At 40.9% G+C, this 27,038-nt stretch overlaps 1 protein-coding gene across 1 annotated transcript in view; it reads left to right on the plus strand.

Annotated features, from left to right (window-relative positions):
- CFAP58 (cilia and flagella associated protein 58) overlaps positions 1–23,418 on the plus strand; it is a 111,692-nt gene extending 88,274 nt beyond the window's left edge. Inside the window, exons 16-18 of the mRNA XM_024734834.1 lie at positions 16,551–16,670; positions 19,501–19,634; positions 23,307–23,418. Coding sequence (XP_024590602.1) covers positions 16,551–16,670; positions 19,501–19,634; positions 23,307–23,418 — 366 coding nt within the window. The remainder of the gene's footprint in view (positions 1–16,550; positions 16,671–19,500; positions 19,635–23,306) is intronic.
- Positions 23,419–27,038: the final 3,620 nt, after the last annotated feature.

The raw sequence follows: 27,038 nt of genomic DNA on the forward strand, positions 1-27,038 counted from the left end.
CAGAACCCTAGGACAAATGGTAAAAACAAACATATACAGACAAAATCAGAAAGAAACATACACACAATCACAAAATAAGAAAAAGGAAAAAGTATATATATATAAGCATATTTTATATATATATATAAAAGGAAGAGAGCAACCAAATCAGTAAACAAATCTACCAATGATAATCTCTAAATACTAAATACTAAACTAAGATAAACATAAAACTAGAAACAAATTAGACACAGAAAGCAAACCCCAAGTCTACAAGTTGCTCCCAAAGTCCACCACCTCAGTTTTGGGATGACTCGTTGTCTATTCAGGTATTCCACAGACGCAGGGTACATCAAGTTGATTGTGGATATTTAATCTGCTGCTCCTGAGGCTGCTGGGAGAGATTTCCCTTTCTCTTCCTTGTTTGCACAGCTCCTGGGGATTCAGCTTTGGTTTTGGCCCCTCCTCTGTGTAGGTCGCCCTCTGGCGTCTGTTCTTCACTCAGAGAGGAGGGGGTTAAAGGAGCAGCTGCTTATGGGGTTCTGGCTCACTCATGTCTTCTCATTTTGCTTAACTTACTGTGTTTGTGGTCTCCTTTTCTCAGGCTGCAGGTCCCTAGTTCCCATTGTATTTGGTGTCTGCCTGCAGTGGGTAAGTTTGGTTCAGTGGATTGTGTAGGCTTCCTGGTGGAGGGGGACTGGTGCCTGTGTTCTGGTGGATGAGGCTGGATCTTGTCTTTCTGGTGGGCAACTTCCTTGTTTGCACAGCTCCTGGGGATTCAGCTTTGGTTTTGGCCCCTCCTCTGTGTAGGTCGCCCTCTGGCGTCTGTTCTTCACTCAGAGAGGAGGGGGTTAAAGGAGCAGCTGCTTATGGGGTTCTGGCTCACTCAGGCTGGGGGGAGGGAGGGGGTATGGTATGCGGGGCGAGCTTGTGCTGGCAGAGGCTGGCATGACGTTGCACCAGCCTGACATGCGCTATGTGTTCTCCCGTGGAAGTTGCTCCTGGATCACGGGACCCTGGCAGTGGTGGGCTGCCCAGGCTCCCAGGAGGGGAGGTGTGGATAGTGACCAGTCTTTCTGGTGGGCAAGACTGTGTCCGGTTGTGTATTTTGTGGTTTCTGTGAACTTACTATGATTTTAGGCAGCCTGTCTGGTAATGGGTGGGGTTGTTTTCCTGTCTTGCTAGTTTAGCATGGAGTGTCGAGCACTGGAGCTTGCTGGTTGTTGAGTGGAGCTGGGTCTTAGCGTTGAGACGGAAGTCTCTGGGAGAGCTCTTGTTGACTGTAATTATGAGGGACCGGGAGGTCTCTGGTGGACCAATGTCCTGAACTCAGCTCTCCCACCTCAGAGGCTCAGGCCTGACATCAGCTGGAGCACCAAGAGCTTGTGCTGGCAGAGGCTGGCATGACGTTGCACCAGCCTGACATGCGCTATGTGTTCTCCCGTGGAAGTTGCTCCTGGATCACGGGACCCTGGCAGTGGTGGGCTGCACAGGCTCCCAGGAGGGGAGGTGTGGATAGTGACCTGTGCTTGCACACAGGCTTGCTGGTGGCTGCAGGAGCAGCCTTAGCGTTTCGTGCCCGTCTCTGGCGTCCACACTGATAGCTGTGGCTCATGCCCGTCTCTGTAGCTTGTTTAGGCAGTGCTCTGAATTCCCTCTCCTTATGCACTCTGAAACAGTGGTCTCTTGCCTCTTAGGCAGGTCCAGACTTTTTCCCAGACTCCCTCCCAGCTAGCTGTGGCGCACTAGCCCCCTTCAGGCTGTGTTCACGGAGCCAACCCCAGTCCTCTCCCTGGGATCTGACCTCTGAAGCCCGAGCCTCAGCTCCCAGCCCCCCCCCCCCCCGGCGGGTGAACAGACAAGCCTCTCAGGCTGATGAGTGCTGGTCGGCACCGATCCTCTGTGTGGGAATCTCTCCGCTTTGCCCTCTGCTCCCCTGTTGTTGCGCTCTCCTCCATCACTCCATAGCTTTGCCCCACCCCTACCCCCGCTACCCCCCATCTCTGCCAGTGAAGGGGCTTCCTAGTGTGTGGAAACTTTTCCTCCTTCACAGCTCCCTCCCAGAGGTGCAGGTCCTGTCCCTATTCTTTTGTCTCTGTTTTTCCTTTTTTCTTTTGCCCTACCCAGGTATGTGGGGAGTTTCTTGCCTTTTGGGAAGTCTGAGGTCTTCTGCCAGTGTTCAGTAGGTGTTCTGTAGGAGTTGTTCCACATGTAGATGTATTTTTGATGTATTTGTGGGGAGGAAGGTGATCTCCATGTCTTACTCCTCCGCCATCTTGAAGGTCCTCTCGTGAGTATTATCTTGATATTTGTTTCTCCAGAAGCTTATCCCATCTGACTAATTTTTAATTTGCATACACTCTTTTGAAAGTAGAGCCATGTTATTTGTTATAAATTTTCTGTAATTCGACTAGGGAAAACTAAAACAAATGGTAACAATGACTGGTTAATGAATTTTCTTTTACCTACTTTTTAGATGACATTTATGTTCTCTGGCAAAAACAGATTATTTGATGACAATGGTAAGATTAGTTAACTCTAGGAAAAAATTAGTTTCCAGTTGATTGGATGTTTATTTAATGAGAGGGCATTTACTTATATATTTTTCCTTAAACATAATTAATTACCTTAAGGAAGTAAATGTAAAAGTACAGAGACAAATGAGTAGACACACTAGTCTTTTTTGTTTTTTATTTTTATACATTTATTTTATTTATTTTTGACTGTGTTGGGTCTTTGCTGCGCATGGGCTTTCTCTAGTTGTGGCAAGCGGGGGCTGCTCTTCATCGCAGTGCACGGGCTTCTCATTGCGGTGGCATCTCTTGTTGCGGAGCATGGGCTCTAGGCACATGGGCTTCAGTAGTTGTGGCACACGGGCTCAGTAGTTGTGGCTCATGGGCTCTAGAGTGCAGGCTCAGTAGTTGTGGCTCACAGGCTTAGTTGCTCCGCGGCATGTGGGATCTTCCCAGACCAGGGCTCAAAACCCATGTCCCCTGTACTGGCAGGCAGATTCTTAACCACTGTGCCACCAGGGAAGCCCGACACGCTAGTCTTTATCAGTGCTTGTTCAGGTGACTGCAGTTCAGAGAAATGGGAATCCAGAATTGAGATGCCTTAGAAATAAATCTTGGCTCATGTGTAGTATCTTTAGTTCAAGGATCTGAAAATACATTACAAGCAATTAAACTTCAGGGTAGAAATGGGAATTCTGTATTGCTTATTGGTTTAAATAAGTCATAGAATTATGATTTGCTTTGGGATCCTAGGAAGTCCTTTCTTTTAGTTCTACAAATTTGTATATCTTAGGTTTCCTGAATTTTTACCTACTCCCTCAAATCAGTTCCAGATCTCAGTTCTTCTCATGCCATGTTTCTTTAAAGACTCACTTCTTTTTTACTTCTGACTTGTTCTTCAGTCTCTGTGACCTTTACCCCCACACGTTACTCCAGCCTTTCTGACCAAGGTTGCTTTGTCCTCACAGCCCATCCCAGAGGCTGTTTTCAGTCCTTCTCCTGTTTCTTCTCTTTAACCCCTTTGATGTCACTGATGATTCAAATCTTTCCTTCCTTTTTAAACGTCTGCCTTTTCTTGGTTTGGGGTAAATTATTCTCCTTCATTCTCTTTCTCTGGGTCTCTCATACTTACCTACCCCTTATATGCTAGTTTTCTCAAAAATCGGGTTGCCTTGGCCCTCCCTGTAAGCCATCCCAGTAGACAGATCCACTCCCATGGCTCTGGATGTGATCTACCTCTAGTTCCAACATTCTCCTCAATTCTCAAGTCTGAGACCTTATTTTCAACTTTTCTTCTAGATAGTCCCACAGGGCCTCAAGCTTAACATTTCAGGAACCCACTGATCATCAGCAGAGAATGTAGTAACAGTTCCCTTCCCCTCTCCCTATATCCTCCCCTCTCCTAGCCTGTCTGCCTCCAATGCCAACACCTCCACCCCCCGAGGTGTCCACAGTAGCAACCTTGAAGTCCTCTGGGCTCCTGTTCCTTCCTTCCTCCCTTGTCTGGTCATTTACCAAATCTCCCTGATTCTGCCTCAGAAATGTCTTCACATCTACCTACTTTCCATTCTAGCGGCCTTGGGTCCAGCTTTCTTCATCTTCTGCTTGTACTGGTCCCCTGAGCAGTCCCCTCATTCTGTTCTCTGCTTTCCTGCTGGAGTTATTCCTCTGAAGACAAACCCAGGCATGGCTCATCCTTGGCTCCCAGTTGCTTAAAGGATGTGGTCCTAAACCACATCGCATGTGCCAACCTACGCACCCAGCATTTTCTCTCCGTGTACCTGCCTAGTGTATGTACCTGCTGAGCTGGACTCACCTCTCTCCTGTTCTCATCACTGAACCTTGGCCTATAAAGCTCTTCTTTTCTCTCTCTGCTTGGGGAAAACTCCTACTCATTCTTCAAGGGACAGTTTAAGTGACATTTTTGTGAACTCTCCCCCAACTCCTCCAAACAGTTAGTCACTCCCTGCTTTTACTGGCCACAACACTTTGTAGAAATCTTCTGTCACCATCCTTGTCTCTCAGTCATCTGACATAAGTTTAGGAAGAGAGGGACTGTCTCTTCCTCATTTGTCTTATTATTTGTATCCAAATGCTAGCACATCCTGGGCCCTTGATCAGGGTTGGGATATCACAACTTTTTAAAGTTGAAACATGATTGATGTAGAATATTGTGTTAGTTTCAGGTGTACTACATAGTGATTTGACATTTACATATATTATGAAATGATCACAACACTAAGTCTAGTAATCATCTGTCCCCACACCAAGTTATTACAATATTATTGACCATTTTCCTTATGCTGTATGTTATATCCCCATGGCTTATTTATTTTATAACTGGTGGTTCATACCTCTTAATCCCCTTCAGCTATTTCTTCCTCCCCCTACCCACCTCCCCTCTGGCAAGCACCTATTTGTTCTTTGTACCTGAGTCTGTTTTATTTTGTTTTTTAGATTCTACATTTAAGTGAGATCATACGGTATTTGTCTTTCTCTATCTGGCTTATTTCACAAAGCATAATACCGTCTAGATCCATCCATGTTTTTGCATATTGCAAGATTTCAATTTTTTATGGCTGAGTAATATCACTTTGTATACATATACTACATATTCTTTATCCATCGTCTATCAATGGACACTTAGGTTGCTTCCATATCTTGGCTATTATAAATAATGCAGCAATGAACATTGGTGTGCATATATCTTTTTGAATTAGTGTTTTTGTTTTCTTCAGGCAAAAACCCGTAAGTGAAATTCTTGGATCATATGGTAGTTCTATTTTTAATTTTTTTTTTTTTTATTTTTTTTTATTTTTAATTTTTTGAGGAACCTCCACACTCCTTTCCAACTTACAAATTGGCCACACCAATTTACAGTCCCACTACAGTGCACAAGTACTTCCTTTTCTCCACAAACTCGCCAACACTTTTTATAGTCTTTTTTGATGCTAACCATTCTGATAAGTGTGAGGTGGTATCTCATTGTGGTTTTGATTTGCATTTCCTTGATGATTTGTTATGTTGAGCATCTTATCATATGTCTGTTGGCCGTCTGGAAAACGTTTGGAAAAATGCCTATTCAGGTCTTCTGCTTTTTAATAGAGTTGTTTGGGGTTTTTTTTTGATTTGAGTTGTATGAGTTCTTTGTATATTTTGGATATGAACCCCTTGCTGATTATATTGTTTGCAAATATATTCTCCCATTGAGTAGGTTGCCTTTTCATTTTGTTGATAGTTTCCTTCTCTGTGCAAAAGCTTTTTAGTTTTATACATGTTCTATTTGTTTTTTTGTTTTGGTTTTGTAGCCCTTGCCTGAGGAAACAGATCCAAAAAGATATTGTAAAGACTGATGTCAAAGAGTTTACTGCCTATGTTTTCTTCTAGGAGTTTTTATGGCTTCAGGCCTTGCACTTAAGTCTTTAATCCATTTTAGTTTACTTTTGTATATGGTGTGATAAATTAGTTGTTTTTTTTTTTCAACTTTTTAAAAAAATCATTTATTTTTAATTTATTTTTTATGTGGGTAAGCATACAATTTATTTTTTCTATGTTCTTATTTTTTAATATTTTAAATTTATTTATTTTTGGCTGCATTGGGTCTTTGTTGCTGCGTGTGGGCTTTCTCTAGTTGTGGTGAGCAGTGGCTACTCTTCATTGCAGTGCATGGGCTTCTCATTGCGGTGGCTTCTCTTGTTGTGCAGCATGGGCTTTAGGTGCATGGGCTGCAGTAGTTGTGGCTCGTGGGCTATAGAGTGCAGGCTCAGTAGTTGCGGCACATGGGCTTAGTTGCTCCGCAGCATGTGGGACCCTCCTGGACTGGGGCTCAAACCTGTGTCCCCTGCGTTGGCAGACGGATTCTCAACCACTGCACCACCAGGGAAGTCCGATAAATGAGTTTAGTTTGATTCTTTTGCATGTGCCTGTCCACTTTTCCCCACACTATTTATTGAAGAGGCTGTCTTTTCCCCATTGTATATTTTTGCCTCCTTTGTCATAGATTAATTGACCATATAAACATGGGTTTATATCTGGGATCACAATTCTGTTCCATTGATTTATGTGTCTGTTTTTGTGCCAATACCACATTGTTTGAATTACTGCAGTTTTGCAGCATAGTTTGAAATCAGGGAGCATAATACCTCCAGCTTTGTTCTTCTTTCTCAAGATTGTTTTAGCTGTTGGAGGTCTTTTGTGTTTCCATACAAATATTTAAAATTATTTGTTCTAGTTCTATGAAGAATGCCTTTGGTATTTTGATAGAGATTGCATTGAATCTGTTGATTGCCTGGGGAAGTATGGTCATTTTAACAATATTAATTCTTTCAATCTATGAGTATGATATATCCTTCCATTTGTTTGTGCCACCTTCATTTTCTTTCATCAGTGTCGTATAGTTTTCAGAGTATAAGTCTTTAACCTCTTTGGTTAGACTTATTCCTAGACTTATTCCTAGGTATTTTATTCTTCTTGATGCCATTCTAAATGGGATTGTTTCCTTAATTTCTCTTTCTGATAGTTTGTTATTAGTGTATAGACATGCAGCATATTTCTGTATATTAATTTTGTACCCTACAACTTTACTGAATTTCTTTATTAGTTCTAATAGTTTTTTGGTAGCATCTTAAGGGTTTTCTATATATGTAGTATCATGTCATCTGCAAACAGTCAAGTTTTACTTCTTCCTTTCCAATTTGGATTTCTTTTACTTCTTTTTTTTTTTTTTTTTTTTTTTTTTTTTTTAGGGTTTCTTGCCTTTTGGGAGGTCTGAGGTCTTCTGCCAGCCTTCAGTAGGAGTTCTGTAGGAGTTGTTCCACGTGTGGATGTATTTCTGGTGTATCCGTGGGGAGGAAGGCGATCTCCGCGTCTTACTCTTCCGCCATCTTCAAGGTCCCCCCTCTTTTACTTCTTTTTCTTGTCTAATTGCTGTAGCTAGGATTTCCAATACTATGATGAATAAAAGTGGCAAGAGTGGACATCCTTGTCTTGTTTCTGATCTTAGAGGAAATGCTTTCAGCTTTTAATCAAGTTTGCTTTGGGTTTGTCACTTATGGCCTTTATGATGTTGAGGTATATTCCCACCATATTCACTTTGTTGAGGTTTTTGTAATAAACAGATGTTGAATGTCAAAAGCTTTTTCTGCATTATTGAAAAGATCATATGATTTTTATTCTACAATTTGTTAATGTGGTGTATCACATCGATTGATTTGTGCGTAATGAACCATCTTTGTATCCCTGGGATAAATCCCACTTGATCATGGTATCAAGGTGATGCTGGCCTTGTAGAATGAGTTCAGAAGTGTTCCTTCCTTGAGGAACCAAGATGGTGTAGTAGAAGGACGTGCTCTCACTCCCTCTTCCAATAACACCAGAATAACAACTAACTGCTGGACAGTCATCCACAGGAAGACACTGGAACTCACCAAAAAAGATACCCCACATCCAAAGACAAAGTAGAAGCCACAATGAGATGGTAGGAGGGGCACAATCACAGTAAAATCAAATCCCATAACTGCTGGGTGGGTGACTCACAGACTGGAGAACACTTATACCACAGAAGTCCACCCACTGGAGTGAAGGTGCTGAGCCCCATGTCACGCTTCCCAACATGGGGGTCCGGCAGTGGGAGGAGGAATTCCTAAAGAGTCAGACTTTGAAGCCTAGTGGGAATTGATTGCAGAACTTCAACAGGATTGGGGAAAACAGAGACTCTACTCTTGGAGGGCACACACAAAGTAGTGTGTGCATCAGGACCCAGGGGAAGGAACAGTGACCCCAGGGGAGACTGAACCAGACCTACCTGCTAGTGTTGGAGGATTTCCTGCAGAGGCAGGGGGTGGCTGTGGCTCACCATGGGGACAAGGACACTGGCAACAGAAGTTCTGGGAGGTACTCCTTGGCGTGAGCCCTCCCAGAGTCTGTCATTAGCCCCACCAAAGAGCCCAGGTGGGCTCCAGTGTTGGGTTGTCTCAGGCCAAACAACCAACAGGGAGGGAACCCAGCCCCACCCATCAACAGTCAAGCAGATTAAAGTTTTACTGAGTTCTGCCCACCAGAGCAACAGCCAGCTCTACCTACCACCAGTCCCTCCCATCAGGAAACTTAAACAAGCCTCTTAGATAGCCTTATCCACCAGAGGGCAGACAGCAGAAACAAGAAGAACTACAGTCCTGCAGCCTGTGGAACAAAAACCACATTAACAGAAAGACAGACAAGATGAAAAGGCAGAGGGCTGTGAACTAGATGAAGGAACAAGGTAAAACCCCAGAAAAACAGCTAAATGAAGTGGAGATAGGCAACCTTCCAGAAAAAGAATTCAGAATAATGATAGTGAAGATGATCCAGGACCCTGGAAAAAGAATGGAGGCAAAGATCGAGAAGATGCAAGAAATGTTTAAAAAATACCTAGAAGAATTAAAGAACAAGTAAACAGAGATGAACAATACAATAACTGAAATGAAAACTACAGTAGAAGGAATCAATAGTAGAATAACTGAGGCAGAAAAACAGATAAGTGACCTGAAAGACAGAATGCTGGAATTCACTTCTGTGGAACAGAGTGAAGAAAAAGGAATGAAAAGAAATGAAGACAGCCTAAGAGACCTCTGGGACAACATTAAACGCAACAACATTCGCATTATAGGGGTTCCAGAAGGGGAAGAGAGAGAGCAAGGACCAGAGAAAATATTTGAAAAGATTATTGTTGAAAACTTCCCTAACATGGGAAAGGAAATAGCCGCCCAAGTCCAGGAAGCTCAGAGAGTTCCATACAGGATAAACCCAAGGAGAAACACACAGAGACACACAGTAATCAAATTGGCAAAAATTAAAGACAAAGAAAAATTATGGAAAGCAGCAAGGGAAAAACGAAAAATAACATACAAGGGAACTCCCATAAGGTTAACAGCTGATTTCTCAGCAGAAACTCTACAAGCCAGAAGGGAGTGACATGATATACTTAAAGTGATGAAAGGGAAGAACCTACAACCAAGATTACTCTACCCAGCAAGGATCTCATTCAGACTCGATGGAGAAATCAAAAGCTTTACAGACAAGCAAAAGCTAAGAGAATTCAGCACCATCAAACCAGCTCTACAACAAATCCTAAAGGAATTTCTCTGAGTGGGAAACACAAGAGAAGACAAGGACCTACAAAAACAAACCCAAAACAATTAAGAAAATGGGAATAGAAACATACTTATCAATAATTACCTTAAATGTGAATGGATTAAATGCTCCAACCAAAAGACACAGGCTTGCTGAATGGACACAAAAACAAGACCCACATGTATGCTGTCTACAAGAGACCCACTTCAGACCTAGGGACACATTCAGACTGAAAGTGAGGGGATGGAAAAAGATATTCCATGCAAATGGAAATCAAAAGATAGCTGGAGTAGCAATACTCTTATCAGATAAAATAGACTTTAAAATAAAGAATGTTACAAGAGACAAGGAAGGACACTACATAATGATCAAGGGATCAATCCAAGAAGAAGATATAACAATTATAAATATATATGCACCCAACATAGGAGCACCTCATTACATAAGGAAACTGCTAACAGCTATAAAAGAGGAAATCCACAGTAACAGAGTAATACTGGGGGACTTTAACACCTCACTTACACCAATGGACAGATCATCCAAACAGAAAATTAATAAAGAAGCCCAAGCTTTAAAAGACAGAACAGACCAGATACATTTAATTGATATTTATAGTACATTCCATCCAAAAGAGCAGATTACACTTTCTTCTCAAGTGTGCACGGAACACTCTCCAGATGGGTCACATCTTGGGTCACAAATCAAGACTCAGTAAATTTAAGAAAATTGATACCATATCAAGCATCTTTTCTGACCACAACACTATGAGATTACAAATGAATTACAAGGAAAAAAATGTAGAAAACACTAACACATGGAGGCTAAACAATATGTTACTAAATAACCGAGAGATCGCTGAAGAAATCAAAGAGGAAATCAAAAAATACCTAGAGACAAATGACAATGAAAAGGCCACGATCCAAAATGTATGGGATGCAGCAAGAGCAGTTCTAAGAGGGAAGTTTACAGCTATACAAGCCTACCTCAAGAAACAAAAAAAATCTCCAACAATCTAACCTTACACCTAAAGGAACTAGAGAAAGAAGGACAAACAAAACCCAAAGTTAGTGGAAGGAAAGAAATCATAAAGATCAGAGCAGAAATAAATGAAATAGAAACAAAGATCAATAAAACTAAAAAAGATAAACAAAATTGATAAACCACTAGCCAGACTCATCACGAAAAAGAGGGAGGGGACTCAAATCAATAAAATTAGAAATGAAAAAGGAGAAGTTACAACAGACACTGCAGAATACAAAGCATCGTAAGAGACTACTAAAGCAACTCTATGCCAATAAAATGGACAACCTGAAAGAAATGAACAAATTCTTAGAAAGGTATAACCTTCCAAGACTGAACCAGGAAGAAATAGAAAATATGAACAGGCCAATCACAAGTAATGAAATTGAAACTGTGATTAAAAATCTTGCAACAAACAAAAGTCCAGGACCAGATGGCTTCACAGGTGAATTCTATCAAACATTTAGAGAAGAGCTAACACCCATCCTTCTCAAACTCTTCCAAAACATTGCAGAGGAAGGAACACTCCCAAACTCATTCTACGAGGCCACCACCACCCTGATACCAAAACCAGTCAAAGATACTACAAAAAAGAAAATTACAGACCAATATCACTGATGAATATAGATGCAAAAATCCTCTAAAAAATACTAGCAAAGAGAATCCAGCAACATATTAAAAGGATCATACACCATGATCAGGTGGGATTTATCCCAGGGATGCAAGGATACCTCAATATATGCAAATCGATCAATGTGATACACAATATTAACAAATTGAAGAATAAAAACCATATGATCATCTCAATAGATGCAGAAAAAGCTTTTGACAAAATCCAACACACATTTATGATAAAAATTATGCAGGAAGTGGGCGTAGAGAGAACCTACCTCAACATAATAAAGGCCATATATGACAAACCCACAGCAAACATCATTCTCAGTGGTGAAAAACTGAAAGCATTTCCTCTAAGATCAGGAAAGACAAGGATGTCCACTCTCACCACTATTATTCAACATAGTTTTGGAAGTCCTAGCCACGGCAATCAGAGAAGAAAAAGAAATAGAAGGAATAGAAATTGGCAAAGAAGAAGTAAAACTGTCACTGTTTGCAGATGACATGATACTATACATAGAGAATCCTAAAAATGCTACCAGAAAACTACTAGAGCTAATCAATGAATTTGGTAAAGTTGCAGGATACAAAATTAATGCACAGAAATCTCTTGCATTCCTATACACTAATGATGAAAAATCTGAAAGAGAAATTAAGCAAACACTTCCACTTACCATTGCAACAAAAAGAATAAAATACCTAGAAATAAACCTACCTAAGGGGACAAAAGACCTGTATACAGAAAACTATAAGACACTGATGAAAGAAATTAAAGATGATACCAACAGAGGGACAGATATACCATGTTCTTGGATTGGAAGAATCAATATTGTGAACATAAGTATACTACCCAAAGCAATCTACAGATTCAATGCAATCCCTATCAAATTACCTATGGCATTTTTTACAGAACTAGAACAAAAAATCTTAAAATTTGTATGGAGACACAAAAGACCCCGAATAGCCAAAGCAGTCTTGAGGGGAAAAAAAAGGAGCTGGAGGAATCAGACTCCATGACTTCAGACTATACTACAGTGCTACAATAATCAAGACAATATGGTACTGGCACAAAAACAGAATCATAGATCCATGGAGCAAGATAGAAAGCCTAGAGATAAACCCACACACCTATGATCAACTAATCTATGACAAAGGAGGCAAGGTTATGCAATGGAGCAAAGACAGTCTCTTCAATAAGTGGTGGTGGGAAAACTGGACAGCTGCATGTAAAAGAATGAAATTAGAACACTCCCCAACACCATACACAAAAATAAACTCAAAATGGATTAGAGACCTAAATGTAAGACCAGAGTTTATAAAACTCTTTGAGGAAAGCATAGGAAGAACACTCTTTGATGTAAATTACAGCAAGATCTTTTTTGATCCACCTCCTGGAGTAATGGAAATAAAAACAAAAATAAACAAATGGGACCTAATGAAACTTAAAAGCTTTTGCACAGCAAAGGAAGCTATAAACAAGACGAAAAGATAACCCTCAGAATGGGAGAAAATATTTGCAAACGAATCAACGGACAAAGTATTAACCTCCAAAATATATAAACAGCTCATGCAGCTCAATATTCAAGAAACAAACAACCCAATCCAAAAATGGGCAGAAGACCTAAATAGACATTTCTCCAAAGAAGACATACAGGTGGCCGAGAAGCATGTGAAAAGCTGCTCAACATCACTAATTATTAGAGAAATGCAAATCAAAACTACAATGATGTATCACCTCATACCAGTTAAAATGGGCATCATCAGAAAATGTACAAACAACAAATGCTGGAGATGGTGTGGAGAAAAGGGAATCCTCTTGCACTGTTGGTGGGAATGTAAATTGATACAGCCACTATGGAGAACAGTATGGCGGTTCCTTAGTAAACTAAAAATAGAATTACGATATTATCCAGCAATCCCACTACTGGGCATATACCCAGCAAAGACCATAATTCAAAATGACACATGCACCCCAATTTTCATTGCAGCACTATTTACAATAGCCAGGTCATAGAAGCCACCTAAATGTCCATTGACAGATGAATGGATAAAGAAAATATGGTTCATATATACAATGGAGTATTACTCAGCCATTAAAAGGAACAAAATTGGGTCATTTGTAGAGACGTGGATGGATCTAGAGACTGTCATACAGAGTGAAGTAAGTCAGAAGGAGAAAAACAAATATCGTATATTAACACGTATACGTGGAACCTTGAAAAACGGTACAGATGAACCGGTTTGCAGGGCAGAAGTTGAGACACAGATGTAGAGAACAAACGTATGGACACCAAGGGGGGAAAGCCACAGGGGGGTGGGGATGGTTGTGTGCTGAGTTGGGCGATTGGGATTGACATGTATACACTGATGTGTATAAAATTGATGACTAATAAGAACCTGCTGTATAAAAACATAAATAAAATTTAAAAATTAAAAAAAATGTTCCTTCTTCCACAGATTTTTGGAGCAGCTTGATAGTAATAAGTATCAACTTTTCTTTAAATGTTTGGTAGAATTCACCTGTGAAGCCATATGATCTTGGACTTTGTTAGATATTTTTTATTACCAATTAAATTTCATTAATTGGTCTGTTCATATTTTCTATTTCTTCTGTCATGATTCAGTTTTGGAGATTGTAGGTTTCTAGGAATTTATCCATTTCTTCTAGGTTGTCCATTTTACTGGCGTCTAATTGTTCGTAGTAATCTCTTATGATCCTTTGTATTTTGGTGGTGTTGGTTGTAACTTTTCTTTCATTTCTGATTTTTTGTTTATTTGGGTCCTCTCTCTCTCTCTCTCTCTTCAAAGGTGGCCCTGCTCACTCCCTTTGGTGAGGTTAACCCCAACCCTAGCCCCGCCCTGTTATGCTTTGATGACGTTTCCACTTCCAGTGATGCGCTTCCTGCATTTCTGGCTGATGCAATCTCCACTTCCAGTTACACCACTTGCCACGCCCCCCCACACGTGACCATGAATGAAAGAACCAGATAACAGGGAAACTTCAGGGTGAGAGAATATAAGCAGGAAAAGCTGACCATAGTGCACTGCCATGGCAACTTATCGCTGTGGTCCCTTCTGCAAGGTTATCATCTGCCTGCCTTGTGACGTTGAGCAACATCTGTCTGGCATATCTGACAGCATCATATGATGGCTGGACAACACTCCCATTACACTGCCCATGGATACCCTCTGGGGCAACCAACAGGTGAACCAGCAGATGGCTGTCCTTGCTCTGATTCTTTATTATTTCTCTATTTCATTTATTTCTTCTCTGATCTTTATTATTTCTTTTCTGTCCCCCAACTTTCAGTCTGTGTGTGTCTTTCGATCTGAAGTGAGTCTCTTGTAGGCAGCGTACATTTGGGTTTTGTTTTTGTATTCATTCAGCTACTCTATGTCTTTTGATTGGAGCAGTTAGTCCATTTACATTTAATTATTGGTATTTTGTTGATTTCTTTTTCAAAGTTTTTTGTTCCTTTCTTTTTCTTTTGCTCTCTTCCCGTGTGATTTGATGACTGTCTGTAGTGTTACGGTTGAATGCCTTTTGCTTTTTGTGTGTATCTATTATTATATATTTATATATATATATGTGATATATATATGTGATTATTTTAAGTTGCTGATCTCTTAAGTTTGAATGCATTCTAATCAGCCTACATTTTCATTCCCCACCTACCACGGTTAATGTTTTTGATGTCATATTTTACATCATTTTGTTTTGTGTATCTCTTAACTATATATTGTGATATAGATGATTTTACTACTTTTAGCTTACAGCCTTCCTCTAGCTTTATACGTTGTTGACTTACTACCTTCACTGTATGTTTAGCTTTACCAGTGAGATCTTTCCTTTCATAATTTTCATATTTCTAGTTGTATCCTTTTCTTTTTCACCTAGAAAAATTCCTTTAACATTTCTTTTAAAGCCCGTTTAATGGTGCTAAACTCTTTTAGCGTTTGCTTATCTGTAAAACTCTTTATCTCTCCTTCAAATCTAAATGATAACCTTGCTGGGTAGAGAATTTTGGGCTGTAAGTTTTTTCCTTTCATCGCTTTGAATATATTGTGTCACTCCCTTCTGGCCTGCAAAGTTTCTTCTGAAAAGCCAGCTGATAATCTTATGGGAATTCCCATGTATGCAACTAGTTGCTTTTCTCTTGCTTTTTTAATATTCTCTCTTTATCTTTAATTTTTGCCATTTTAATTACAGTGTGTCTTGGTGTGGTCTTCTTTGGGTTGATTCTGTTTGAGACTACTCTCTGTGCTTCCTGGACCTGGATGTCTTATCTTTCCAAGGTTAGGGAAGTTTTCAGCTATTATTTCTTCAGATATTTTCTGTGCCCCTTTCTCTCTCTCTTCTCCTTCTGGGATCCCTATAATGCAAATGTTATTACACTTGATGTTATACCAGAGGTCTCTTAAACTATCCTTATTTTTTTTTTAATTCTTTTTTCTGTTCAGCTTTGTAATTTCCACTACTCTATCTTCTGGTTTATAGTTCCTCTGTACCATCTAATCTACTGTTGATTCCTTCTAGTGTATTGTTAATTTCAGTTATTGCATTCTTTAGCTGTGTTTGGTTCTTCTTTATATTCTCTAACTCTTCGTTGAAATTCTTACTGTGTTCATACATTCTTCTCCCAAGTTCAGTGAGCATCTTTATGATTATTACCTTGAGCCCTTTGTTGGATAGATTGCTTATCTCCACTTCTTTTAGTTCTTTTTCTGAGGTTATGTCTTGTTCCTTCATTTGTAATATATTACTCTGTCTCCTCATTTTGCCCAATTCTCTGTGTTCATTTCTATGTGTTAGGTACATCAGTTACATTTTCCAATCTTGGGGAAGTTGCCTTATGTAGGAGATATCCTTTAGGGCCCAGCAACACACTCCCTTCTGGTCACCTGAGCTGTATGCTCTAGTGGTACCCCCTTTGTGGACTGCATGTGTCCTTCTGTTGTGGCAGGGCTGACTACTGTGGGCATGTTGGTAGGTGGAGCTGGCCCCTGGCCGGGCTGGCTGGGAGGCCATTCCTCATGCAGTTGTTGCAAGTCCCCTGGAGGGCAGGGTAGGCTTCCCATGTGGTTTGCCACACAACCTGGGGGTTGCAAGGCTGCTGCCGGCCTGCTGGTGGGCAGTGCCGGGTTCCTATGTGGCTTGATGCTTGATTGAATGAATCTACGTGTGAATGTAATCAGTGTGGAGCTGGGAAGGACCTTAGCATGATCCCAAATCATCCTGACCATGCTGTTAAAGGCGCTTCCCTTGTCTTGATGCGGTTATTTATCTCCACTTGTGGTTATACTCTCCACCAGGAAAAGGAGAAACTGTATGTGGAACTAAAGCATATCCTGGCCCGGCAGCCTGGGCCTGAGGCTGCAGAGCAGCTACAGATCTACCGCCACACGCTGCGGGAGAAGACCAAGCAGCTTAAAGTAAGTGGTAGCCTCTGCTCCTTCCTGGCTGAAGGACAGACACACTCTGGGGGATACCCGTGGACAAGTCTACTGCCTCAGTACAAGGAGCCAGTCTCCCAAATGCTGTCCTCCTTTGGTATCAGCTTTTTTAGTGTTCCAGTCCTGGGAGACACAGGGCAAGCCTTAAAGCTACCCCTCTGCTCCTAAGCTAATAGACTCCCACAAAACAGTGAGATGAACAAGTGGAGAAAGAGCTGGGGAGAGGATGATGGCAATGGGATAGAAATTTGGGGGACAAGGTTTGTATAGATTGTCTCAAGATGATTTAGAGGATTCGGATGGTGGGAAAGAACAGAGGGAATATTTTAACACTACTGCCCACTGAAGCAGATCATTGTGTCAAAGCAGGTTTTTACTATTCATTCCGCCTGAAATACATGTACACAAAACACAGGCTACTCCCCAGTCCCCAGGAACCTTGCTTCATGACCATCTATGAAATAAGAAGCCATGAAAGGGAAGTAAAATCATTTTAGGATTCTGTTAGTGTAAGTTCCCTTCTAAGTGACATAAGAACATTAGCTGGGGAGATGGAATGTTTTAGTATTATATGTGCCTTTTTAAAGTTTTCTCAAAAACTGCATGTTCCCACTATATCCTCAGCTTTACCTCCTAAAAAGTACTTAGATATTCTTGGCACGTTAGGGAAGCCTTATACACACACATGCACAGAATGTAGCGCATGGCAGCCGAATTCTGGCACTTTTCTGTGCAGTGATGGTAATAATCATTGCCTTTCTGCCTGGGGTAAAATAGACGCCACGCTGCTAATCCTTTCACAAATACAATGTTGTAAAATTGCATCCTTTTACTTAAAAAGGGCAGATGAAACAGAAACGTAATGACAGCATTAATTTTCAACTTATCACTGTTAAGCATTCATTTTACATGAGTATCCTGAGACATAATTTGAGATTTGTAGGAGGCATAATCTTTTGATTATTTTCATCCCTTTAAACAATTGAATATATCAAATAAAATAAAAACTTATTTTCTCAGGGGTGGGTGTAAATTAGAAAAGCACATGTCTTTACACTACTCTCAGATAGGCATACTTAGTGCTGGATTGTATTCAGTGGTTCATAGCAGACTTTTGTTACTTTAAGCCTTTATCTGAGGATATCCAGATTTTTGCTCTGAATGACATGTGACCCCTGGTGGAAGATTCAGGGGTGGATAATACCAAGCCTGTCCACCAGTTTGTCCTCATTATCTGGGCTCTTTTAGGAAATTCCACATTCATTGTTTGGAAACAAGGTCTTTGCTCCTAAGAGTTTAACTATTTTTTTTTAACATCTTTATTGGAGTAAAATTGCTTTACAGTGGTGTGTTAATTTCTGCTGTATAACAAAGTGAATCAGCTATACATATACATATATCCCCATATCTCCTCCCTCTTGCGTCTCCCTCCCACCCTCCCTATCCCACCCCTCTAGGTGGTCACAAAGCACTGAGCTGATCTCCCTGTGCTATGCGGCTGCTTCCCACTAGCTATCTATTTTACGTTTGGTAGTGTGTATATGTCAGTGCTACTCTCTCGCTTCATCCCAACTTAACCTTCCCCCTCCCGTGTCCTCAAGTCCATTCTCTACGTCTGCGTCTTTATTCCTGTCCTGCCCCTAGGTTCATCAGAACCTTTTTTTTTTTTAGATTCCATATATATGTGTTAGCATACGGTATTTGTTTTTCTCTTTCTGACTCTTACTTCACTCTGTATGACAGACTTTAGGTCCATCCACCTCACTACAAATAACTCAATTTTGTTTCTTTTTATGGCTGAAGACAGTTTTTCTTCCAACATGAAAAGCGTATTCTTTAGCTCATGATAACATCGTCAGAATCCTTTTCACAGCAGTTAAGAGGAAATAGTTCAGAAGCAGACGAACACTCAAAAGATAAACATCTGCCTTTTATGCAAATTTTTTAAAAATGCAGAACTAGACGAAAAACAAATCAAATCTATTGCATGCCCCTTAGGACAGTAGCCTCCCTTTTTCCCCTTGGTTTTTGTTGGGGGTACCCCTCGTTTTAGTGTGCTCTACACATCTGTTTAGGTGAGTAAATTCCCTCTTTCCCTGTCCAGCCTGAAACCACTGTGCTGAACACACAGTGCAAGAGGCAGGTAATTAGGCTTCCTATTAGAGCCCCTCGCATGCAGTACACTCTCCCTGCAGATATCATAGCCCCCTGCTTCTTAGAGGTAAGTCCCAGTGCTGGGATAAAGAGAGAACCTGTGAATAGTCCCAAAGGGCACAGTAAAGAGGTGACTGACATTCAGCAGAACAACAGCCTTGGAAAACATATAAATTGAATACCTACTGAGTGGTGGTGGGGGCAGGATGATTCTGAGTAATTTTTACAATAATCCTCAGATGAATCACGCTCCCTTGCAATGACTTTTCTGAATGCTTTATTTAAAAAAGGCTTTAAAAGCAATTTTATGCTGTACGTCTGGGAGTTTTTCTGTTTCCACTCACAGTATTCTTGAACCACATTACACCATTCATACGTGAGCCTGTTTGCATGTGCCTGATAGTTCTCCTTTAAAGCAGGGGAATGAGGTTCCATTGTTTGCCACTGGATTATGAGTCTTCAGACCTCCATCAGATTTTTACCCAGATACAGACCTTGAACTGGTAGAAGTGTGCGGATTAATTGTTAAACCTGGGCATGGTTTTGTATCTCTAGCCTCACTGAGGTAAGTGGCCGCAGATTAAAAAGATTTTTCAGAAAAGGATATTGTCTCACCGCGCATCTTCTGTTAACGCTGCTTTATTTGTCACGCTAGGTTTTGTCTTCAGAACTGAATATGTATGAATCACAGAGCCAAGAATATAAGTATGAGATCGAGAAACTTAGCAATGAACTGCTGAACTTAAAGAAGAAATACCTTGCTCAGAAACGTAAAGAATACATTCAGAAGTAAGAATTAGTCAAATGTTCTAGTTCTGTTGTGCCTTTTAACTGCTGATAAGAAAATAATTGAAGACAGTCACAGAGTCACAGACTTCACTGGGGTCAACTAAGTCAGGGGTGAGCAAATTACTTTCTACAGGTCCCTCAGTGGGCTGGTGTTAGAGCAAGACGGGTGTCTCCTTTGATACTGAGACCCCTCCTTAGGACCCTAACAGGGATTCATTAATATCAGCTCACTGGTGGACCTTGTGTGGAGCAGAGGAAACCTAGTGTGATTTTTTCCCCCACACAGTTCTCACGGTTTGGAGATAATCATTCCATAACTATGTCTGCAGAGGAGGTTCACGATTAGCCTTGTATGGGCTGAAGCATATTCATGCTTAAAACCACCGTAATTATGAGCAGTTCACAAGGAATTTTCACCTATGTTTTAGATAAACTGTCTCTGAACCATTTCTGTGTCTAGTACCTGACTTCAGCATCTGCTGTAGGGTGTCAGCATGAGCGCTCTTCTAGGAGATGATAATGCAGGTATCAGGTGAATATTTTGGGTTTCAGGATGCGTACATGTTGAAGAGTAAATGTTCTCTTCACTTTGTTATTGTTTGCCTAATCCTGGGGTGAGTGAGTGGGCCCAGATGAATCAGCAGGTTTGAACCTTGGCTGTGTGCATTGCCCAAATCATCTTGTTCATTCTGTAGAGGCTCACATTGTGAGTTGATAGTCAGGCTTGGTATTTCATCCACATGGGCGTTTCAAGGACATGGTGAAACAGGGTTTGAACGCATCCACCAATAATCCATTAGTGGCAAACAGCTACTTAAAGTAGCTGGATGCGAATTCATTTGCCAGTAAAAATCTATCCTTTTTGTATATCAGAATATTCCCCCATTCCACATTTAGATGCCAGTTCCTTGGTAGACTAAAATATTGCTAAAAACTATAGCTAATTTAGATGGGTCTGGCTTAATGTGTGGGTCTAGCAACTGTCTGATGCAGAATCACTGGTGAGATTTATTAAACATGCAGGTTCCTAGGCCCCATTTCCAGATATTTGGATTCAGCAGGTTCTGGATGGGCCTCAAAAACCTGCAGTTTGATTGCTCTCTAGGTGAATTCCATGCACACTGATGTTTGAGAACCACCGATGTTAATGATGTGAATTGAATGGATGTTGGAGTAGAAACCCTAGTTTTCTTTTAGGGCACCAAAGCTGTGCTTGTCAAATGTCATGTCTAGTTTCCACGTGAGGCAGTTGTCTAGCTCTGTGGCCTTCAGACTTTCTGAGTGTGCACTCTTATCAGTAAAGCAGTTTTGAGCTTGCAGCCGCTAATATATACGCATAGAGTGTTTACAATTAAAAATACTCAGTGCAATCGTTTTTAACCTCCAAGATATTTTAATTTATAAAGTACACACAAATACTATTGTCACTTTGTGAGTAATTATTAGTAAAGAAAGATTTTTAATTTTCAAAGATAAAATATTGAATCTCTAATATCTTCTTGCCACTTGACAACAGGTCATCCCACTCATCTTGTAGAGTTCACACACTCCATTTTGGAGACCAGTGGTCCAGTCGAAACAGTTATAAACAGCTGGCTTGGCTAAACAGTTAATTGCCTTCCTAGAGCTAATTAACTCACCTGCCTTGGCCCTGGGATTTGGCCTAGCTTCCATTGACCTTATTGATCCTCCGGCCAGGCACACACAGTTTTTTGGACACAGGGAGCATGCTGACAGAGGGACACCCCTCTGATAGCTCATTCCCTCCCAATGGCCCATTCACTAGAATTGCACTGCCCCCGGGCAGTATGCCACTTGGTGGCTATTTAAATTAAAGTGAATTGCAATTCAGTCAAATTAGAAATTTAGTTCCTTAATTGCACTAGTCACATTTCACCTACTTAGTAGCCATGTGTGGCTAGTGGATGCCGCATTGGGCAGCTCAGATACAGAGCTTTTCCACCATCATGGAAAGTTCTATCAGATAGCACTGCTCTAGACTCTGCCTTTGCCTTGAATCCTCATTCCTTGTGGCCAGTCTGACCTGGCTAGGGCATCATTTGGTCGTTCCATTTAGTTGGGATCCATAAACTGGAGGGAGACAGAGAGTTATGAGTTCATGGGAGAACAGGGAAAAGAAAAAAAAAAGATTAAGGAGCTGAAGGGAAATATGCCCAGGCAAGAACAAAAGTGCTGAGATGGTTTAGACTGGAAGGAAGAAGGCTGAAGGGAGTCATTAAGATGGTCTATAAATGCATTAAAAAGATCATATAAAGGAGACATTATTCCCATTAGTCAACTTAGATCAGGCCAGAAGCATTAAGCTTAAGTTCCTTCAGAGAGGAAATTTTAGGTTATTTAAGGCGAGAGGGGGCAGGGGGAGGGGGGCACTGCCTGCAGCTAGCAACAGTCAGGAGGTAGACAAATTGTCAGGGTACTTGAAGGAATCTTCTTTGCTGGACCCACTCAAGGCTAAAGCTTTTGTCCTGTTTATGGAGGACGGCTTTTATAATAATGAAATCAGTTCTGCTAAGGGACAGCTGGATTGATTAACAAATTTTCTGCAGGTTCTTTTCAAATGGAATAATTTAGAATAATCTCTGTGGCTATTCTCCTCACACATACTCTTTATAAAATAGCAACTCATATCATTTTTACCTTTTTGCCTTTTTTTTTTCACTTTTCTCAAACCCTGTTTTTATCATGCTCCAGTCCTGACCTGCACCCCTACCCACCTGCCCTTGACTCCCCTACTCTGGACCTCCAGGCTGGTCTAGAGTCTGCAGTACAATTCAGATTCTTTTGCAAAAGGTAGAATTCTCTTCCCTGAAGTAAATCACTTCTATTAGCCAAATCTAATTGGTTTTAGTCTTAGTAGTTTGCTCAGTTTTTATTTTTAAAAAGGGACTCCAAAGATGTTTTCCATAAGACCCTAATTATTCAATAGGTAATTTTTATAAATTTAAGATACCTCTGCAGGAAACCTGAATGTGTGCGTGTGTGTGTGTGTGTGTGTGTGTGTGTGTGTGTGTGTGTATGGGTATGTGTGGGTATTTAAAGAAGATCTGCATAGAAGATACATTGTAGATTTTAGATTAGAACTTCCTTTATCTATTGCCAAATATACCATCTTATTTATCTTTCTCAGCTTTTCTCGTATCTTAAACTATTTCTAATAATAACTGCTGCTCATCTAAAGTTATAGGAAAATTTGTATTTTATAAATGTCCAAGTTTGATGAAGATACCTTGTGTGTGTGATAAATATTTATGTTTCCACTGAAACTTTGGATTATAAAAGTTGATAAATGATGAATTAGTCATTATAATTGAGCCAAGAGAAAGATTCTTCTGACTGATCTTTGGAACTTAAACAAATGCTTTATAAAATAGGAAGATGATTACAAGTCAGGAGCCTCCAGTCCACAGGGTCTGAGCTATTATGAGGCCTTCTGTCCGTATTTAGAGCAACATTAGGAAAGCACATTTAATTGTGTCTTTCCCTAATTCTGTGTGTTATCAGTAACACCTAATTAGATTTAAACCACCACCTTGTCTCAAACTGGAAGCTTTGATCAAAGCAGTTTTCAGTGGCTAATTCACCCTAAGAACTATCAAACATAGAAGAGGAAAAAGATGGTAAGGAAGTTAACTTTCACCTCCTCTCTTATAGGAACAAGGACAGAATAGGCATGGAGAATGCCTTCTCAATGGCCAAACTAACTGGCCCTCGTTTAACGGGGGGTGGATTTCCCCTCAGCAAGTCATCCAAGATGAAGTCCTAACTCCGAGCTGCTGGCTGGGTCCAGTTGAACAGCTCATGAAATTCACTCTGGAGCATTTTGGAGGAATCTCTTTGAAATCCCTTGGATCACAGACATTTAGGGAAATCAGTCCTCAGATTCCAGGATGGAAAGAAACGCAGAACTATTATAGTCATGTACATATAAGAGTGATGACATTCTACATAGTCCACATGGATATTAACAGAGTGTAATTATATCTGTTCAATTAGGCCAACCCATTCCATGAAGCAGATCTTTTGTTACTACCACATTGATTTATTTTGAAATGCACCACATCTAGATACTCTGTACGGATGAAAGTTTGGATCCTAATGTCTATTATAGACATCAGTGCATAGGTTTTATATTTTTAAAAAATTTTTTTGAAATGCAATGCATTCTTATTAATAAGAATCTATTATAATTATTCCTCATTAACAAGTCATTGATGAGATGAGAAAGAAGGACACGCTCTCGAGTATTTAAAAAGTGTTCTGAGAGTGATTTCTATGTGGAAGTTCTTTTCAGGCCTGGGGTATGAAAATCTATTCCAAAGAGACATACTAATAAATGCTTCATCATAAAAAATAAAAAGAACCTTTGTAGAGATTTTGATCTTTGCTTTGGTAGAGTATGTAATTAAAGTTTAAAACTACTGTGAGAAATGTTTAACCCAAGGATGTGATTCAGAGGAACCAAGACTGTAAAATGAGGGGTTTGGGCTGGTATCCACTGAAGGTCTATCCTTTCTAGACCTCACACTTGGAGAACAGAGTTACATGGGACAGAGATCTGTTTGCCTTCCAGGCTGCAGGCCAGCATTTTGAGCCACTGAATCCGTTGTATTTTCTTTGTATTGAAGCCACAGTTATGTGGGCATCAGTTCAAAGTTCCCTTGTTTAAAGTGTTCAGTCAGTAATATTATGTGGGACACTCTGGCCATCTCTCTCCCAATAACTTGACCTCTGTAATTTTTAAAAAATAATTGAGGAGTAAGTAGCTTATGGATAAGTAAGTAGATCATTCCATTTGTGCTGCAGAACTGAGGTTCCCATTGAGAGGAGCAGGAGACTTAATGGCCCCAAGATGTTTGTTTAGATTATCCAGAGAGGTGGGAGTTTAGAGGGATCTAAAATCATATTCCGCTGTCCCTCTCAGTTCACCGCCAGAAGCAGACCCAATGCAATGATGGCCGTGAAAGCGATTGATTCTGAAATGATCCCAGGAAACATCCTAAGAGTTGGGAAAGTAGGACAGGGAAGGGAAGGAGACCAACCTAAGACTCAATGTCAAGTTCCATGGTGGGAGACTTTGGCTGGACCTTTCAGGGAGCTCTGGAGACAATGTAATCACATCTCAGAGTTGTCCCCATCAGGGTGAGGGAACTGGGATATTTATATCCCCCATGCTTCCAGTCACTGGCCAAGGACTGGTCTGGAAGGGTCTTTCTGGTCTTCCCTGTAGGCAAACCAGCTCTCAAAGAGACAGCGGTTGCTGACTGTTGGAAGCAGAAGTGGTTAAGGGCTGGGGGAACTGAGTCAGGCAGTGTCATCCTCTTGCTTCTCTCACATGATCACAGTCGAGAGCTGCAGATGGAAATCAACCTCCAGTGTAGCTGGTGACCCTGTGGTGAGGTGTGATCATCAGCAATTTGTGTACCATGCGGGAGCATAAGAATGGTTATATACACAAGAGAATTTGCTTAGAAAACCTTAAACCTGAAGAATCACAATGGGGCCATTTCCAGTTTTGAAAATCACTGATGCTGTATTCCCTCAGAGCCAACCACATTCTGTTTAGACAGAAGACTTTTACAGGTAAGGTGAGGCAAGACAGTTATGACATGTGCAGCACTGGAGGGTTTCCCATCCATTCAGGAACATTTTGAAGTATAGTCATAGCCAACTTCCTTCTGTGCCCTTGGGTGGCTTTGTAAGAGGTTCACTTCTCTAGAGAAATGGGGTCTGTGATTCTTGATCTATTGCAGTATGGCAAAGACTCTGGAGACAGATGCCAGGTTCAAATCCTGGCTCGTCATAACAATTGAGTTGTTTTGAGGATTAAATGAGTTAATGTATGTAAGCTTAGAACAATGTCAGGCCCATAGTAATTGTTCAATAAATACCTGCTATTATTATTACATAAGAGATACCTTATGTTTTGAAATTTGAGAATCAAAGTTGTTACATAATACTTTATTATATCAACTATAAAGATGATTCTTATCCTCGTTTAGCGGGTGAGTGACATTAAAATGTCTGGATGAAGCTAGATTTGCTAATGCAATTTATAGTTTAGTATCTTGCAGAAATGCCGTATTGGAGACCTCATGAAAACTTCTGTATATTTTTCTTATAACTGTGACCTGGGGACAGATCCTTCACTTTCAGGAGTTGGAGCTTCCAGAGGGAAAGACCCTGGTGGCCTCTAGCTACCATTTTCTTCTTGTTTCTCTCCATGTAATGGAGAAGGGTGGTCAGCCTCTGCTGATGACCTCTGATCTTGGTCCCATGAGCCAAGATCGCACAGGCTCTGGGAGCTGACGCAGCAGCTCTATCAACTCAATACACTTATGTTCAAACGGAGGAAGAGTAGATTGAGGCTTAGAAAAGGTGGAAGATACTGCTGCTGCCTCTCATTTACTGCACATCCTGACAGCCCAGGGTATTAAAAGCAATAACTATTTAGGTGCAGGTGTTGCCACTGTAGCCACAGTACAAAAATGAGCTATTAAAAACACTGAGATTTGCAGATCATTAAAGATAACTGTGAACTCACGGTGGGTTTAAGGTGCTTTTAAAATCACATATTTGAGCTGCATTGTAAAGCAACATTAGGAGATTATACAGTAGCATCGTTTTACCCCAGGGTTTTGAGCGTTTCAGAAAGGAGTCCTGTTGCTAAACCAGCCATTGACTCTCAACTGGGCTGATGGGGAGCTGGTATGGTTTCTCTGTTGATAGACACATGATAAAGGGGACTCCCTGGGCATTATTTGCTGATCATAGCTTCTCAGCGACTGCTCTTAGGCCAGGTTTTTATTGTGCTTACATCTGAAGAAGTTGCTCAGAGCAAAGGTTTGTTGCTGTGATAAGCCGTAGGGATGGAGGTTGTCATGCTAGGAGGAGATGGCAGCAACTCTCCTTGTCATGGGCTGTAATTTTGCTATAAAAATTTATCCAGGGTTGATAATTATTGTTTGATTTCCCGGCTTGCTCAACCAGATTCTGAAGTTTGACCTAGGCCAAGATACCCATCAGAAAATACTATATCGTGACTTTAGACCAGAATGGCATTTCAGAGCCCAGACAATTTGAGGAAAGATATTCTCTGTCTTAAACATAATCAGTTGTATGGAGACCTAGTTGTAATAGAAGCAAAGGGAGGGCATTTTAAAATAGTAAAATAGTTTAAAAATATATCTCATGGGCTTCCCTGGTGGCGCAGTGGTTGAGAGTCCGCCTGCCGATGCAGGGGACACAGGTTCGTGCCCCGGTCCGGGAAGATCTCACGTGCCGCGGAGCAGCTGGGCCCGTGAGCCATGGCCACTGAGCCTGTGCATCCGGAGCCTGTGCTCCGCAACGGAAGAGGCCACAACAGTGAGAGGCCCGCGTACCAAA

Source organism: Neophocaena asiaeorientalis, unplaced genomic scaffold (assembly GCF_003031525.2).
Source record: "Neophocaena asiaeorientalis asiaeorientalis breed wild unplaced genomic scaffold, Neophocaena_asiaeorientalis_V1.1 scaffold240, whole genome shotgun sequence".
In the NCBI taxonomy this organism is placed as follows: domain Eukaryota; kingdom Metazoa; phylum Chordata; class Mammalia; order Artiodactyla; family Phocoenidae; genus Neophocaena; species Neophocaena asiaeorientalis.